The sequence below is a fragment of the Hyperolius riggenbachi genome, chromosome 10 (genome assembly GCF_040937935.1).
Source record: "Hyperolius riggenbachi isolate aHypRig1 chromosome 10, aHypRig1.pri, whole genome shotgun sequence".
Classification (NCBI taxonomy): Eukaryota; Metazoa; Chordata; class Amphibia; order Anura; family Hyperoliidae; genus Hyperolius; species Hyperolius riggenbachi.
In genome coordinates, this window is record NC_090655.1 from 209,298,712 (window position 1) to 209,316,978 (window position 18,267).

The 18,267-nt window shown below is 42.9% G+C and overlaps 1 protein-coding gene across 2 annotated transcripts in view; it reads right to left on the minus strand.

Moving 5' to 3' along the window:
* The window catches only part of LOC137534328 (zinc finger protein 665-like), a 101,374-nt gene that overhangs the window by 922 nt on the left and 82,185 nt on the right, over positions 1–18,267 (minus strand). Inside the window, exons 8-10 of one of the 2 annotated variants that reach the window (XM_068255776.1) lie at positions 9,814–9,912; positions 9,400–9,489; positions 3,711–4,087 (exon numbers count right to left, since the gene is read on the minus strand). In XM_068255776.1, coding sequence (XP_068111877.1) covers positions 3,711–4,087; positions 9,400–9,489; positions 9,814–9,912 — 566 coding nt within the window. Of the gene's footprint in view, positions 1–3,710; positions 4,088–9,399; positions 9,490–9,813; positions 9,913–16,737; positions 17,970–18,267 lie in introns of those variants that run through there. The other variant, XM_068255774.1, reaches the window with a different exon arrangement.

Genomic DNA, 18,267 nt, shown 5'->3' on the forward strand with positions numbered 1-18,267 from the left:
TCCTCTGGCTTACTGCAGCACGTTCTACTATCACCATCTCTGTAATAAATCAACTTATCTCTCTCTTGTCAGACTTGTCAGGCCTGTGTCTGGAAGGCTGCCAAGTTCTTCAGTGTTGTGGTTCTGTGATGCATCTCCCCCATCCAGGCCCCTCTCTGCACACTGCCTGTGTATTATTTAGATTAGGGAAGCTTCTCTCTTATCTTATACAAGCTGGATAAATCCTCCTCTGAGCTGGCTGGGCTTTCACATACTGAGGAATTACATACAGGCAGAGCTGTCTGCACTCTGCAGGAAGAAACAGCCTGACACTTCAGTGGAAGATAGCTGCAGGGGGAAAGAAACACACAAATGATCTCTTGAGATTCAAAAGGAAGGCTGTATACAGCCTGCTTGTGTATGGATGTATTTTCTATGTGTGGACATACTGTACATCAATCTACTTCCTGTTTTGGTGGCCATTTTGTTTGTTTATAAACAAACTTTTTAAAACTGTTTTTAACCACTTTTAATGCGGCGAGGAGCGGCAAAATTGTGACAGAGGGTAATAGGAGATGTCCCCTAACGCACTGGTATGTTTACTTTTGTGCGATTTTAACAATACAGATTCTCTTTAAAGGTCCCCAGGTATCTGCTGCCCCCCTCAAACTTGATTCAAGCAATGGAGGGAGTGAGGGGACATATGATTGGAACAACTGGCACATTACTTACTGCTTACCAGACTATTCCACATACTGCTGACATTTTACACTTGGGGGACAGTGGCCAGGGGTCAATCGCCTATGCAGGTCATCGCAATATTGAACGCCATTACTGCCGTGCACTCGATCGCCACTTTCAACCGAGATTTTCCAGCATGTCCGATCAGTGCATTCGACCAATTTGATAAAATTATGGAATCGTATGGTTGAGCGTTACAGTGTTGGTACAGTTGGGGTCTGTCTTACCCCCCCATCCCCCTGCACCGCCATATTGGAGTGTGCCAGGCCCTTAATGTGGCCTCTGTGTCTCCATAAACCCCCCTCCCTCCTTCTTTTACTTACCCTTTCGATCTGCAAGGGCTCCTCCTCTATAGCTTTTCAGTAACAGGTTCATTGTTATGATGCCCTCTAGTGGCGCCACTTATCAAATACATCACAACAGGGATCATAGTGATGAGCCTGTAACTGACCAGCAGAGGGATGCCAATGCGGCGTGGACTGGGAAGTGTAAGACGTACTCGCACCACTCTGCATATCCCAAGGGGACACTCAGGGAGGGCATACAAACTACATCACAGGCCTGGCAGTGGCACACTCTGGTCTGGCAGCGTGGCGGGGGGATAACAGACACCAATTTCACATGCACTGTAGCACTGTGCACATGGCTGGGTGGGGGGTGGGGGGGCAGGGCTTATGTGGCCATTAGCACTGAGCTTTGTTCACATTGCGATGGGGGTGCACCCAGGGGGCACTACTACCTGCTGCCTCGAGTATAAGCTGAGACCCCCCCTCCCCCCACACACACACTTTTGGGCCTCAAAAACCCAGCTTATACTCAAGTATATACGGTATGTTTAAAATGGAAGCATCAGAATGATGTGCTGTATAAGGACTTGAGTCTAGGGTAATTCCAAGGCAGCAAACTTGTGAAATGTACAGAATGAGAAAAAGAGAGAGGTTGTGTAGTGAAGAGGGAGGGGATAAGATAATAAGTTTGATACATTCACCTCTATCTAAACCAACATACTGTAGAATATGTGAATGAAGATTTCAATAAATGGCGAGCCTGTCTTTTCACAATAATACTGTATATGAGTAAAATAGCAACAAAGGGCAAAAAAGCACAGAACATAAAAATGGTTTGGCTATGGCAGATCAGTTTTGTAAAGCCACCAAACAGCAATGGGCATGAGTGGAATGCTTATAGTAAGCAGGACAGGTACAGGGAAGCTGTTTTACCAGGAAGCAGCATCACAGCATATGGGCCGGTTTATGCTTGCTTTAAAGTACCCATTCTGGACGTTTTTTAACCACTTCAGCCTACAGTGTATTTTCACCTTATGCATCTGAGCAATTTGCACATTTCAACGCTCCTCCCATTCATTTGTCAATAACTTCATCACAACGAAATTATCTATGCCTTGTTTTTTCCGCCACCAATTTGGCTTTCTTTGGGTGGTACATTATGCTAAGAATTATTTTTTTCTAAATCCATTTTAATGGGAATATTTAGAAAAAAATTGAAAAAATTATTTCTCAGGTTTCGGCCATTATAGTTTTAAAATAATACATGCTACCATAATTAAAACCCATGTATTTGATTTGGCCATTTGTCCCGGTTATAACACCGTTTCAATTATGTCCCTATTACAATGTATGGTGCCAATATTTTATTTATAAATAAAGGTGCATTTTTTTCAGTTTTGCATCCATCACTATTTACAAGCCCATAATTTAAAAAACAACAGTTATAGATCCTCTTGACCTACATATTAAAAAAGTTCATTCCCCCAAGGTAACTATTTATGGTTTGTTTTTTTGTTTGTTTATTTTTTAAATTGTATTTTTTTTATGCAAATATCTCATGTGGGTATTTATGGGAGAGTGTGGGAGGTAAGGGGTTAATTATAAATTATGTGTAGGTCTCTTGATTAAAATAAATGGATGTAGGTGTAATTTTTCTATTTGGCCACAAAAGTTCCTCACTCATTAGCTTCCTGCGCGTGCTTTTAAAACGCAAAACAGGAAGTAATGAGTGTAAGGGTAATTACAGTGTTTACAAATGACCGCAGGCATCACATTGATGCTGCTATCATTGACGCAGGGACCTAAAACCATGAATGGAAACTGCGTTCCCAATAATTGATCTCCGGGCTAACGGTTGGTGGAGAGAACAAGCAGGATCACACACACGGGTAAGCAGGATAGCGCACAGCGGTGACTTCGACAGAGTACGTATATTTACTCCCCTGAGGCTTAGATAATGTTTTTAGGTGAGCAGATATACTGTCCACTTAGGGCAGGAAGTGGATACTAATGTTAAAAATAGGATCCACCTCCACTTGAAAAAAAATGAATCTGCTTGGCACGTTGTGCTAAAAAGAACGCAGAGTCCAAACTTTGCATATTTTCCCGGACCAAATGGCAAAATCTATTCAATGAAAGCCTATGAGAACGGACAGTGCCTATTTCCACTTGGCTATTTGCTGCGTCCACTTCGCCCATTTGGATTGCCACCATGATGTAATACCCACGTGTCAGTCTCCGTACACAGCCCAGTGGCTGACAGAAGCTAAAACGACCAGTGGGAATCCTCAGCAACAGGGGATATACTTATTAGTTTGTGGTGGACCAATGAAAATTCTCCCTGTTGCTGTTGTCTCCTTTCTGCCCCTACTGGCCTCCGGGCTGTGTACCGAGGGACCGAGCAGTGGCAGCGACGCATACGTAATCGGCGCAGGACATGTGTTTGAAGCAGACTGGCGGACGCGCAGCACACGGTGAAATTGCTGCAAGCGGTTTCAAAATGGATGGAATGCATCCGCCTAGCGTGTTCGTTTTGCATCGACTTTAATGTGAAGAGGCAGCCAAGGGTTTCTCATACCTTTTCAGGATCCCAAATTCAGAAATGGATTATAATTGGATAGGGATTTATTTAGTCTCTTTATGATTCATATACTTATCCTATCATTATTTTAAACATAAGAAAAGAAAAAGACAGGCACATACCTATTGCAGGATGCATCAGGAGGTTTAAGGGAACAAAGATGACGCATTTTTAGTTCAATGGTAACATTTATCCTATTGGCAACCATTGATTGAAACACTTCAGCCTCCGTTATACATTTCCCTGTTTCGGGAATCTGTTTCTTGGCATTTGGGATTTCATGGCAGCAGACGGATTCTTCTCCGGTGCTCATAGGAATACAGTTACCACATAAACACCAATTGGTGTTTCCGATTTTTCGTGCTTTAGGCTTTTCTTTCTTTACTTCCTTCTTGGTCGTTTGTGTTTGTTTTCGAATTTTTGCTGGATAATGAGGGAAAGCCGGATCATCTTCAGGTTTGGGGTACATGGCCCATATCTCCTCCAGCAGTAAAGCCCTCTAAAAGAAACATATATAGAAAAATATAAAAGAAAGAATGTGATACTGAGCTCTTCATTGTGGTTCTCCTGTTGCCTAAATATCTTAAAAACGACCCTGTTCCTCACCTGGCCTATCTTAGCTCTATCCCTTCTCTTTATAACACTAACCTCAGCAGCCATCCACCCCCAACACTAAGTGGAGCCTCTACATCCAACTCTCCCCCCCCCCCCCCCCCCCCATCCAATACTCACAGTTCCTCAAGTTCAAGTAATGACATCACACTTGATGCTGCCAGCCAGAGTGCTGCCAACTTTTAGAGAGTGTCTGCTGTGTCACTACAGTGGTCAGCCTTCTGCAGTCACTTCTAGGAGTGGGGATGGTGCAAGTAACAATCACCCCCTCCCTTTGCAGAACTAACCTCCACCTTGAATTTTGACAAGGGGCAGCTGTAGGAAGCCTTGACGGGGATCATTGCTTAGGAATCAAGCAAGAGTATCTGGGATGGGTCACAGGAAGGTTAGCACCATATTTGTATTTGACAAGCTTTTCCTTTCCTTTTTGTGCTTCAACATACATCGGCCTCAATTCACTAAGCTTATCTCCTGTCTTTAATAACTCTTCTAGAGTTGTTACCATGGTGATAAGGCATGTAGTATTCAGGAAACATTTTACCTCAGGCAAAGACAGTTAAAGACAGGTTGTTCATTAACGGCCTGTGAAAATAACTACAGAGGAGGTAAATTAACTACAGAGGAGGTAAATTAACTACAGAGGAGGTAACGTAAGGAATGAAGAGATAAGATAACTCTCTCACTGTGTGGAGGTAAGTTTTCTCTTGCCTTATTATCTCCAGCATGATCTTAGTGAATTGAGGCCTTAGTCTCAGTACACTCCTGTCCTTAATTATATACTGCAGGAGGTACAGATCTTTCTTTCTTAGTGTCAGGCCTGTAGGAATATCCACTCACAAATCAGCTTCAATGCCCCAATCTACCTCCACACGCTTCACCCTATGTGGCGCATCCCCACTTGAATGAGAGGTGAAAAGACAACACCTGCCCGACTTCGGTTACACCCAGGGCTTTAGTGTGCAAGGTATTGGAGCTGAATGCAGGGTGAACAAATAAACTTCCAGGCCTATACAAGAACACAGAGTAGCAAAGTCCAGCAACAGTCCAGGGTCATACATGGGTAAACAGAGATATCGCAGTACAGGAGGGCTAGGCAGAAGAGAGGTCAAAGAATGTATTTGAGGTCAAACCAGGCAGCAAACAGTCGTAATGATAATCCAGTCAATAGGTCGGTTCAGGCAGCAGACAAGGGAGGTCCCGTAAACAAGCAGAGGTCGAAATCCAGATAATCCAATATAACAAGAGCAGGTATACAGAGCAACCAGCAAGCTAGAGCTATCACGGGCAACATGCAACTGTCAGAGCAAGGTTTAAATACTGACAGCATCCAATCAGTGGCCGGCCACATGCACACAACAGCCAATAACACGCAGGCATTAATTCTGTTTAAGTGTCAGCTGACAGAGAGATCAGCTGACACAGGTGGCAATACATGTCAGCTGACTAACCAGTACTGACCAGCAAAACATCCTGACTGTGTGTCAGCTATAGCATACAGGTTAAGGGCATCGACTCCGATGTGAGAGACCATGATTCAATCCCAGCCAGGGTCAGCATCCATTATATTTATATTTATTAAATAAACCCCTGCCTAAGTGTCAGCTGACTATCCTGTCAGCTGACACTACCTCTGTCACCGCCTCAGACCATACTGCGGCCGAGAGGAGCGATCCCTTACACTTAGCCTTGAAAACATCAGTCTATATTAATATTAATCGCAAAACAATAATTTGCTTTGAGAAAAACAGATTTCAGGTTCTGTGGGTGTGGCTATGCCATGTGCCTGCACTGCATCACCTCCTCTGTTTAAACCAGGGGTGTCAAACTCAATCACGCAAGGGGTCAAAATCTAAAACATTGTCTAATTGATGGGCCAAATTGTTTCTTAATTTTTAACATTTATTGACCTGTCTAAAACTAAGTGGCATAACTATAGTGACCGTGGGGGGGCCTGCTTCTCCCCCTTCTGCAGAGTAGTGCAGTTGAGCAGTTTAACCACTTCAACCTTCAGTCGTTTTTTCACCTTATGCATTCGAGCAATTTTCACCTCCCATGCATTCGTCAATAACTTTATCACTTCTTATCACAATGAATTGATGTGTATCTTGTTTTTTCCGCCACTAATTAGGCTTTCTTTGGATGGTACATTTCGCTAAGAATGATTTTTTTCTAAAGGCATTTTAATGGAAATATTAAGAAAACAATGAAAAAAAACATTATTTCTCAGTTTTCGGCCATTATAGCTTTAAAATAATACATGTTACCATCATTAAAACCCACATATTTTATTTTCCCATTTGGCCTGGTTATTACACAATTTAAATGATATCCCTGTCACAATGTTTTTACAGTTTTGTATCCATCACTATTTACAAACTTATAATTTAAAAAAATAATAGTAACATTCCCTCTTCACATGCATATTAAAAAATGTTCAGACCCTTGGGTAACTATTTATGTTTTGTTTTTTATTCTAATTTTTTTTTTTTAACTAAAACATTTATTTTGGTATTTTTTGGAGTGTGGGGGAGTGAACAGTTAATTTTAAATGTAGTAAATTGTATTTTAAAAAAAATGTACGTAGATGTAGTTTTACTTTTTGGCCACAAGATGGCCACAGTCAAAACACTTCTTTTAGCCCTGTAAGCGAGCTCTCTCGCTTACAGGAAGTGAAGGGAGGACGGGAAACTTTTTTTCTTCTTTGGAAAGATTGCGGTCTTTCTAATGGGGACTTAGATCAATGAATGGGGACTGTGCTCCCATTCATTGATCTCCGGGCTAACAAGCGGCGGCACGGGAGCACGCGAGCACATGCAGCCACGCGCAACCAAGCAGTAGCAGCCTTTTGGACGTAATAGCAACATCTAAAAGGTAGGTAGTTAACCCTCCTGGCGGTTTATTAAAATCTGCCAGGGGGCAGCAAAGCCGGTTTTAAATTTTTTTTTTCATGTAGCGAGACAAGGTCAGCGGCATCTTCCCAAAGAACGGGATCTCCTGGAGGGCTTCCCCCGTCGCCATGGCAACGGGTGGGATGATGTCACCGACGTCGTGACATCAAAGGGGACTCCGATCCACCCCACAGCGCTGCCTGGCACTGATTGGCCAGGCAGCGCACGGGGTCTGGGGGGGCGGCTGCGGTGCGATGGATAGCGCCGGATCGGCGGCGATCGGATTGCACACGCAGCTAGCAAAGTGTTAGCTGTGTGTAGCTAAAAAAAATTATGCAAATCGTCCCAGCGGGGCCTGAGCGGTGCCTTCCGACGGCATAGCCCGAGCTCAGCTCGGGTTTACCGCCAGGAAGGTTAATATCTACCTGCTCAAGTGCTGCTTGGGGTCTCCTCTGATCCCTGACAGCCACATGGTTTATGCTGCATACCTCTGGCTCCAAATGCATGTCATGTGATCAGGAGCTGGAGGTATGCAGCAAAGAGCGTGCAGCTACTAGAAAGAACAGAAGAGATGTGCAGCACTGGAGAAGGTAAATATTACACTGCTTTGCTGCGCTCCTCTGCTATGTGGGGAAATGGTGTGGGGGCAAGGTGTTTGTGTGTTGGGGGTGTCCCCTGAGATATTGCTGCACCCAGCACAAACTGACAATGTTTATAATCAGAAACACTGTCACCAGAGTGCTCCTCTGGACAGGAAGACGGTGCAGGTCTTTCTTTTGTTGCTTACAATGATGTACATTGGAAGCTCTCGAGGGCCACATAAAATGGAAAAGAGGGCCGCAATCGGCACGTGGGTCTTGTGTTGCCCGTGGGTCTTGCTAGCCTTATTTTTCCTTAAAACTGCATATATGCAGCCCCACAATCACATGTGGTATTGAGATCCACTAGAGGATCGGTTTAAACTTAAGTCTTAACTAACAAGCAAAACTATTGCTACTGCTGAATTTCACTGATACTAACTCTTATCAAAAAATCTATGCTAACCAAAATCAGAGTTCACACTGGGATGGTCTTAAATTGTACACATATTCTCACAAGTTGGTTATCGCACACCACGAGTGCTTATTTGTGAAAATACTTCAATGATCCTATGTACCAATGCAATGCAAAAAGATACAGTGAACTGCAAAATGTCTGAAAAACTGCCGACAACTGTCTGAATTGAAATTGCAAACCCAACACGAATGTGATTTTGCACTAAATGGGGTTGATTCACTATAACAAATAGGAGGTAACTGTCACTTGACAGGCAGCCTATTGGGCTAATCAAAGTGCAGGGATAATGTTCTTTAACCCTCCTGGCGGTTTGCAAAAAAATCGCCAGGGGGCAGCAAATCTTTTTTTTTAAATTTTTTTTTTTTTTTTCATGTAGCGAGACAAAGTCTCGCTACATGATAGCCGCTGCTCAGCGGCATCCCCCCAGCCCCTCCGATCGCCGCCGGCGATCGGAGATCCGGAGATCCCGTTCAAAGAACGGGATCTCCTGGAGGGCTTCCCCCGTCGCCATGGCGACGGGCGGGATGACGTCACCGACGTCATCGACGTCGTGACGTCAGAGGGGACTCCGATCTGCCCCATAGCGCTGCCTGGCACTGATTGGCCAGGCAGCGCACGGGGTCTGGGGGGGGGGGCGGCCGCGGCGAGAGGAATTGCGGCGGATCGGCGGGTAGCGGCGGCGATCGGGCACTGCACGCAGCTAGCAAAGTGCTAGCTGCGTGCAGCAAAAAAAAAATTATGCAAATCGGCCCAGCGGGGCCTGAGCGGTGCCTTCCGGCGGCATAGCCCGAACTCAGTTCGGGCTTACCGCCAGGAAGGTTAAAGTGATTGGACCTGCAGGGCTCAGGGTAGGACGAGTGGAGCTCTCGTCATTGTCAATGAGCAGGCATATGTTCATAGCACTCGCTATGCTACTCTGCTAAGGCACGCTAACTCTGATAAGGCAGGTTAATTCTGATAAGGCACACTAAGCGTGCAGTAGGGGGAGCAAAAGGAGATAGCAAGCATTACAGGAGGTAACGCTCGCTATTTGTTATAGTAAATCAGCCCCAATGTGAGCTGGTGTAAACCACATTTTGGCTTACAAGCGCCTTCATTAGGTAAATCAGGCCAAGTGTGAACCCTGCCTTACACTTAACTTCCCAAATGCTTTACTGGCCCTAACCTTCTAAACCCCTAAAACTAACATTACATCTCTATCAGGTGCAAGTCCTCTGATGCTGAGAAGAACCATTTAGACAGGAATACAACTTACTCTCTCCTCTCTAGTCATCTCACTGATCTTGGCAGAAGATGAAATGTCTTCTTGTGCAGTAGATTCCTGAGAAGGACCTTGATGGGTATTCTGTGCATATTGTAGTATTCAGTCATGTGCAGATGAATAATAAGAAAGAGAAAACAGTAACATTAGCAGCAGAACTGGGAAAGAAGCACATGGAACGAAAGTTAGAAAGGTTTAACTACTAGTCTACACCAATGAACTGGTTTAGTTTGAAAACATCCTATCAGTGTGTAACTCAATGAACATGTCAGCAATGCCTGATCCAATATGGCATACCCAGGTCTCATACCTGTCGTTCTTTCAGAAGAAGGTAGAAAACAAGAAGGAGAGAATCGGAAGCCCCTTATGGTGTCGTATATCAAGAAAATATAACTAATGAGCACTCACATCACTGGGTTGTAGAACTGAAAACATGGGTTTCAGCTTGAAAGTGGTAGAACCAACATCCAAGGGAGGGGTGACTTGCTTTGGTGTCGGTAGGTCACGCTTAAAAAAATAAGACATGAGATGTGAAAATGTAAATAGTTTAAAAGGCAAGAAAAAAGTACCCCAAGACAAGATCTAATATACAGGGAAAAAAATGTATTCAAAACACTGGACAGTGCATTTCATAGGCATCCACCCGTTTCTTCAGGTCAATATAACCGTGTTTCAAAGTAAATGTGAAATGGCTCAGAGCGCCTAAGTCTCCAGGCCTCAGCAGCGTCTAACTTGATTTTTGGTACATCACCATGATACACTGACATATGGGCAGTCCTACTTACTGCAAATTAGCTCATTTCTTGTCAGTGTGTCATAACATATCAAGGCTTAAGTATAGGGAACTAAACAAACCACCTTTACATACCCTGACAGGTCCTCTATGATATAAAATATACAGTATTACAGTTGTTATACAGAAGCCACATATCTATAAAGATTTATTACTGATTTGATCACATGGTGGCCTTGCAGCACTAGTGTCCTAAGTTTCCTCCAGCATCCCTGAAACATACTGTTAAGTTAATTGGTTCCCCCCAAATTGGTTTTAAGGTGCCCATACACATTTACATTGCCACCCAACTTTATGTTTGCCATCCAGCAGGTGGCACTGTGTGCATCCAGTAGGCAGGCTCTGTATCCCGTTAGTCATATCACTGGATGGAGTTGCAGAGCTAAAGCCCCATTCACACGCTCAACAGCGGTCTTTTATGCTTTCACAACTTTTGTTGTGAAACAAGTTAAAACACCTAAAAAAATGATTTTGCTTTTGTTTAAAGAGCTGATAAGACTGATAAGAAGTCAATCCAACTGTTGGATTGACTTCTTTGTCAGTCTTATCAGCAGTTTGAACAATAGCAAAAGACTCTTTTTAGGTGTTTCAACTTGTTTCACAACAAAAGTTGTGAAAGCAAAAAAGACCGCTGTTGAGCGTGTGAATGGGGCTTAAGGCTCATGAGAAATTACCCTCTGCTCTTTAGGTACTCTGCTCCAATCATACTTTGTGGTGTAACAACAGCAACCCTGACAGCACTACAGTGAATTCAGCAGCCATTATACAGTATATGGGCATCGGAAGTTTGGAGGTCTTGACCAGTTGTTAAGACACCCAGGGAACCCTGGTGAAATTGCTATTTAGAACTTCATAAGCCAAAAAGACAAGTAAGTTTAGTTTTTGTTTGGACCTGTCACCTGGGCTATATAGATGGCTAGAACACATACACAGTGATCATCGGCATGGTTTCCACTTTTTAGAATGAAGAATTTTGTAATTTGTAACAAACTTTACATGGAATAATGGCCCATTTCTATGAATGAACTGCACTACTTCAATCAATGTAAGCTTATGTTATAAAACACTTGAAGTAAATAAAGACCAGCATTTATACTTAGCTGGGGCTTCCTCCAGTCCCCCGTAGGCTGTGGGCTCCCTCACCATCCTCCTGGGCCGCTCCGTAACCAGGAGCGTCCTGTGACTGCGCAGTTACAGTCTTAGCAAACTGCATGAGCAGCGCACGATCCAGCAGCAAATGCAGCCAGGATTGCGCAAGCACAGTTGAGCGTGACTGAAGAATTCACTGGAGCTGACTGCAGGTCAACAGAGCCGCCCGGAATGATTGCAAGGGAGCCCACGGCCTACAGGGGGCGGGTGGAAGCCCCAGGTAAGTATATGTGCTTGCGCATGTGCAGTACGGCCAAGTCCGTGCTTGAAGAGCAGCCTGCATCGTGAAACACTTTTAATGAATTTTCGCTAAACAATATTACGGGATATCCTGAGAAAAATTGTTGAATGCAAAAAATCGTTCAAAAAATGGCAAAGTGGTTATGGACCTTTAGCTTTCACATTGTACAATTCTTCATTTCCATGTTAGACAGGTCCCCCTTGTAAAGAGTTGCCTACGTAATATTTTGCCTTTGCTAGGCCTGCTGAGAGACATACTCAAGCATTGGTGGAAAGAGGTTTTTTGAAATGCTCAGTCAGTGGGGAGCAAAATGATTTCATGAGCACCAACAAATGGGACCACATACCACTGGAAAGTTCAACCCCAACATTGGACTTCAGAGCTCTCACATAATGGGGTGACACATGGATGAGTCACAGCGCCAACCACAACATGACTTTGTCATCAGCCACCACAGGAACATTTCAAAGTCCAATTTCAGGAGAAAAAAGTTTTACTGTAGATTTACATGACCTGGTAAGCAAGTTAGATTTCCTCTTTATAAATGGAATCTGCTGCGCCATGGTGAACTTCCATGCCATAATACCCAGTATGACCTCTGACGTGATACCAGCTGGCCAATACTAAAGGAGTTCACAAATGCATTTCATGTTGGGATGTCCTGATTCATAAACGTCAATGACCAGCTGACCTCAGGTCAGAGGTCATGCTTGGCATTATGGGATTGACCTTTGCTGTTGGCAAACCCATGCTGTGGTAAATTCCATTTGTACCTCTCAGATGTTTTGGGGCTGTTTTTTTTTGTCCCCATCTATAAGCACTTCCAGTCCTGACAGGATGTAAGGTAAATATCTCCAAGAGGGACAAAGGCTGCAACAAATAAAAGGTTTTTATTAAGTAGCGAAGAGTAAGAAAACCCAACAAGATTTAATTGTTGTCCTTCATTTCCTTACCTAAATCTATCAATCTTCATACTAGAAGCTCCTGCTCCAGGTACATGATGTTACCACGGTAACACACATGCTACTAATGGGTTAACGGCCGGTGCTCTACCCGCACTAGTAATGTCAAAATGATTGCATGCTCCCTGCTCACACCTACTTTACCATACTTTAGTGCATCAGGCCCGTAGAGTTAGATGTATTGAACAGTGGTGCATTAAAGTTTGTGAACCCTTTGGAATTATTCTGAATAAATGTGAACTTGAATGTGATTTTTGTTTCCCATGCAAGTCCTGGATTAGATAATGCACACCCATAAAGAGACTAATTGTACAGCTGCAGATAATCCTGGACTTTAATCATCATCTCCTCATTAAAAAAGGCTTTAGTAGTCATCCTCTCCACTGCATCTTCTTCAGTATCCTGCAGGACATAGAATATAATGCTGAAAAGCAATGCTGGTCACATACTGGACAATACTCCTCCTCCGTACTGAGCTCCAAAATGGCATCAAGCAGTCATTTCAAGCAGGAAGTAATCATCAAACATTGTGATAAAACGGATGTGTACACTTTACAATGCCATAGACTAGCAGTCTGTCCGTTGCATGTTCACTATCTGTAAATATCTGTGCCGCAGTACTCATTATGATTTTTATTATTATAAAATTAGATAGTTACTTCACTAGTAGGATGCCTCCTTATAGGCATACATTTGTTTTAGGGTTTAGCCATTCCTTTCGGCTTATGATTTTAGAGCGTACGTATGTAAGCATTTGAAATTTTGGCCCAACAATGTTGTTAAAGGACAACTGAAGTGAGAAGAACACAGATGCTGCCATATTTATATCCTTTTAAACAATACCATATGCCTGGCAGCCATGCTGATCTATTTGGCTGTAGTAGTGTCTGAATAACTCCAGAAACCAGCATGAAGTTAACCTTGTCAGATCTGACAATAATGTCAGAAACACCTGATTTGCTGCATGCTTGTTCATGGGCTATAGCTAAAAGTATTAGAGGCAGAGGATCAGCAGGACTGCCAGGCAACTGGTATTGTTTACAAGGAAATAAATATGGCAGCCATCATATCCCTCTCGTTACAGTTGTCTTTTAAGTAATTGGATTAACATTGGGGGAACATTGATTTAAAAAATATTTATGATGAAAGACAGAGTGGGTACGAGATTTAACCAGAAAGACAGAGTGTGTAAATCTATAGGAGGAACAGCTGTAGGATTTGAAAGTGTATTCTTTAGAGAAACTGAGTGCAGTTCAGGGGGATAGGCAATGAGTTTGCCTACTACCTATGACATCCAATGCTGTCACTTGACTGCTTTGAATCATTTTAGTTAATGAGGCGTCTGTGCCAAAACTGAAAACCAGGGCTGTGGAGTTGGAGTCAGAGCAATTTTGGGTACCTGGAGTCAGAGTCAGTGGTTTTATAAACTGAAGAATAGGAGTCAGGAGTCGGATGATTTTTGTGTCAACTCCACAGCCCTGGTAAGTATTAGACTAAGGAGTCAGAATCGAGGAGTCTGAGCAATTTTGGGTACCTGGAGTCAGTGGTTTCATAAACTGAGGAGTCAGATCATTTTAGAACCAACTCCACAGCCCTGGTGAAAATGGCTACCATCCGCTCCAAACAGCCAATGTGGAAGATGCAAGGCTTAGCCTGAGACCATGGCAACCCTCTCTGCTTGTTGCTTCCACAAAAGAAGATGGACTCCAGCACTCTCCATAAGATTCTTCTTTATTTAGCCATGGGTTACAGGTACAACAGGTGCCCCCTGTCTACAGCTGTTTCACGTGTAAACACGCCTCCTCAGGACACGTGGGGCCTCTCTGCTTGTTGCAACCTGTATCGGTTTGTGTAAGCTCCAGCTAAGCCTTGCATCTTTGAAATCAGCTGTGGGGAGCGGGCTGTAGCCTCTGTGACTTTTGGCATAGACGCCTCATTAACTTCAGTGATGCCTAAATAATGCGGTAAGCGAGGAGAATTGGTATGGCATCCGGCTAAGCCTTGCATCTTCAACATCTGTTGTGTGGAGTCGGTTGTAGCTGTTCTAAGTTTTATCGCAAATGCCTTATACTGCTATAACGACGGCAAGTTGCTGCAAGCTGGGAGCATTGGCATCGTCTCCGACTAAGCCTTGTATCTTCAACATTGGTTGTGGTGGGCTGGTTATAGCCGTTCTAAGGTTTGATGCAGAGGCCTCATCAATTGCAAACATGTCTGCATGTTGTAGCAAGCAGGGAGCAGCAGCATGACCAACATGCAAGCACGATAGCAGTTATTGATGAGTACTGTAAAAATAGTGCAGGAGATTTGGGCGCAGCCGGTGCCACCATAGGCCATAATAGGAATTATAGCTACTCAGTGAGTAATTTGGGCACCGTCAAAAGACGGAGCACAAATTACTACAAAACACTGTAATTCGGCCGCCAGCAAAAGCTGGAACCCAAATTACATAATTCCCCCACTATCCATGGCGGCCTGAAGAAGAATAGTAATTAACGTCGCAGAGACTTGTGCAGGTGCAGAGTTAATGGTTTATCGGCTTTACCCTGCGCCCAAATCTCTTGGTGGCCGATTCATAGGTATGCGTTATTGAGGTGTATGTGTCAAAAGTGGAAGCAGCTACAGACTGCTCTCAACAGCCATTGTTGAAGATGCAAGGCCTAGCCGGAGGCCAATACCAATGCTCCCTACTTGTCGCAACTTGTAGTACTTTGGGTACCCTTTGGCAAAGCCTTGCTAACTGTGACATATGTTGGTGGTGCAAAAGAAGCTGACTGCTATGCAATAACTACTACCTTTATGATTCAGAACTTGCAGAATTGATCTCTTTAGTAGTGAAACTAGCCCAATCTCAAGCTTTATTTATAGCACTGTATAACTGTTCAATGTGAAGTTGTTGAGTTAGAGTACATGCTGAAAAGTAATAGTATGTGCTCATGATATATGATATTATAAGTGTAGTTTATTATACAACCATGATAGCCAATATATTTAAAGGCATTATTTCTATACATATCCCCATTCATACTAAGCAGTTTTTGTTTGGCTTCAACATCATTTCAGCAATAATTCTTCTATAAATTACATATAATATTGAAATTCTTTTCAACATATAGAAGTAATGTATTCAGCATGAAGTATAAAATAAACTTTTTATTTCTTTAAATTAACAGAAAACAAAACCTTTTTTTAAACAATATTTTTTATTGCGCAAAACGCTGTTCTATGCTAGTAATTGACAATTCAACATTATTTTCAAAATACTGTACATAAACAACTGTTGTCCTTATTGACCTTATGTACAATGTTTATAGCACTGTAAGTATTTATAGGGAAATGACTTACAGTCTGTACTGCAATGCGGTAAACCATACAAATGAAAGTAAAAACATACTTAAAGGGTGCCTGAAGCGGGATAGAAAAATAAGTTAGATACTTACCTCAGTAGAGTGAAGCCTCTGGATAGTCCTATGCCTCTTCATTCCTGCACTAGGACCTTCTTTACAATATTCAATATCAATGTTTATTACTTGCAGCTGCACTCCTTTCCATGTATGAGCGCAGCCACACTGCAGACAAGTTTGGACCACGCCGGTGCAGTAGCATGGAGCTGTCCATACATGGCTTTTTCCTGTGTGTGAGCGGCTCCATGCTACTGTGCAAATGGGAGCCCTACTGGCACCTGCTCTCTGTGCTACTGCAGCCACGAAGAGGAACAGGGTCCAGGGCAACAGCAGAGCTTGTCATGGAGGATCAGTAAAGCCTCAGGAGTATCCAGACTTCTCTACTCTGGCAAGCATCTAACTTTTCTTTTTGTTAAATCAGGGGGTAGGGGGAAAAAGAGTTGAACTTACCTGGGGCTTCTAATGGTGCCCCGCAGACGTCCTGTGCCCGAGCAGACACTCACCGATGCTCCGGTCCCCGCCTCTGGTTCACTTCTGGAATTTGCAACTTTAAAGTTGGAAAAGCACTGCGCCTGCACGTCCCTGCTCTTGCTCCCGCTGATGTCACCAGGAGTGTACTGCGCAGGCCCAGTACGGTCTGCACCTGAGCAGTATACTCCTGGTGACATCAGCGGGAGCAAGGACACGGGCGCAGTGGTTTTACGGAAGGCAGGGACCAGAGCATCGGTGAGTGGCTGCGCGGGCACAGGATGTCTGCGGGTAACCATTAGAAGCCCTGGGTAACTTCCACTCTTTTCCCCCCTACCCGACCTACAGTACTCCTTTAAATCTTACAAAAAAAGGCTTGTTGCGTATGAACATAACATTGTTTGAACAAAGTACAGTCACGGGAGAAAGAAAAAAATGGAACATAAATAACCAAAGGTCGAAATGGAGACTTGTCAAAGCTCGAATTTTGAGAGTAAGTAAGGTGTCAAGTAAGGTTTACCGGTAATTGTATTAGGTCTCTGCAGAGTGATTGACCTGCAACAGTGATCTAATATCCTTACCAAGAGAAAGGATGTTGTCATTAATTTGCTCATTGATTTTTAGTACTTGCTCATTAACATGAATGTTTTTCTCCATAAGTTTTGTAAGTAGGGCTTGGTTCTTCAGAACATCCTTTTGTGTTTCATGAATAAGACCTATCATAACGGTTTGTTGTTGAGAAATCTTAAGAAAAGATTTTTTTAGTTCCATGCCTACATTCCTAGTTTTTTTTCGTTTTTTCTTACAAAGCACCTCAGTAACATTAGTAGAACTTAAATGTGGAGTATTATTGGATTGTGATTCATTGTCAGTAGTTGTTGTCGTTTTGTTGGAATTCTCCAGTAGGTAAGTTTCAGTTGACAGTACATCATTTTCATCTTCTATTATTACTACAATTTCAGAGTTTTTGCTAAACTGAGTAATGCAATTTTTACTGAAATCATCAGAAACTGTTTCATGTCTCACAAGAGTTCTAATCTCTTGAATGCTTGCTTCAGCAGCAGCAATTGTAGTACATTCCTGAGTCCTCTCCTCTTGAATGTTTGCTTCAGCAGTGGCAATCATAGTACCTTCCTGAGTTATCTTCTCTTCAATACTTGTTTCAGCAGTGGCAATCATAGGACCTTCTTGAATCCTCTTCTCTTCAATGCTTGTTTCAGCAGTGTCAATCTTAGAACATTCCTTAGTCCTCTTCTCTTGAATGCTTGCTTCAGCAGTATCAATCTTAGTACCTTCCTGAGTCCTTTTCTCTTGACTGCTTGCTTCAGTTGAGGCAATCTTAGCACATTCCTGAGTTCTCTTCTCTTGACTGCTTGCTTCAGCTGTGGCAATCTTCGAACATTCCTTAGTCCTCTTTACTTGAACGCTTGCTTCAGCTGTGGCAATCGTAGGACATTCCTTAGTCCTCTTCTCTTGAATGCTTGCTTCAGCTGTGGTAATCATAGTACGTTCCTGAGGTGTGTTCTTCATTTTCTTTGTCTTGTTAGCTACATGGGAAATGAATATCAAACAAAAGGTAATAAAATAAACTGCATGTCGCATTGTGTATTTACATAACTTCACATGGTGTCATTAAGGAATTGTGAATCCATAGCATACATCTCAGACCATTAATGGTGATTTGTAGTTTATGTAAAAATCTTGATATCATTTACAGTATATTCCATCAAAAATGCTATAGACTTTCTTTTTACTTGTTATATGTTTACTTGTTATATGTTGTATTTGTTTACTTGTTATATGGTAATGCTATGCATTTAATCATTTTTGTTCTTCTGTGGTTTT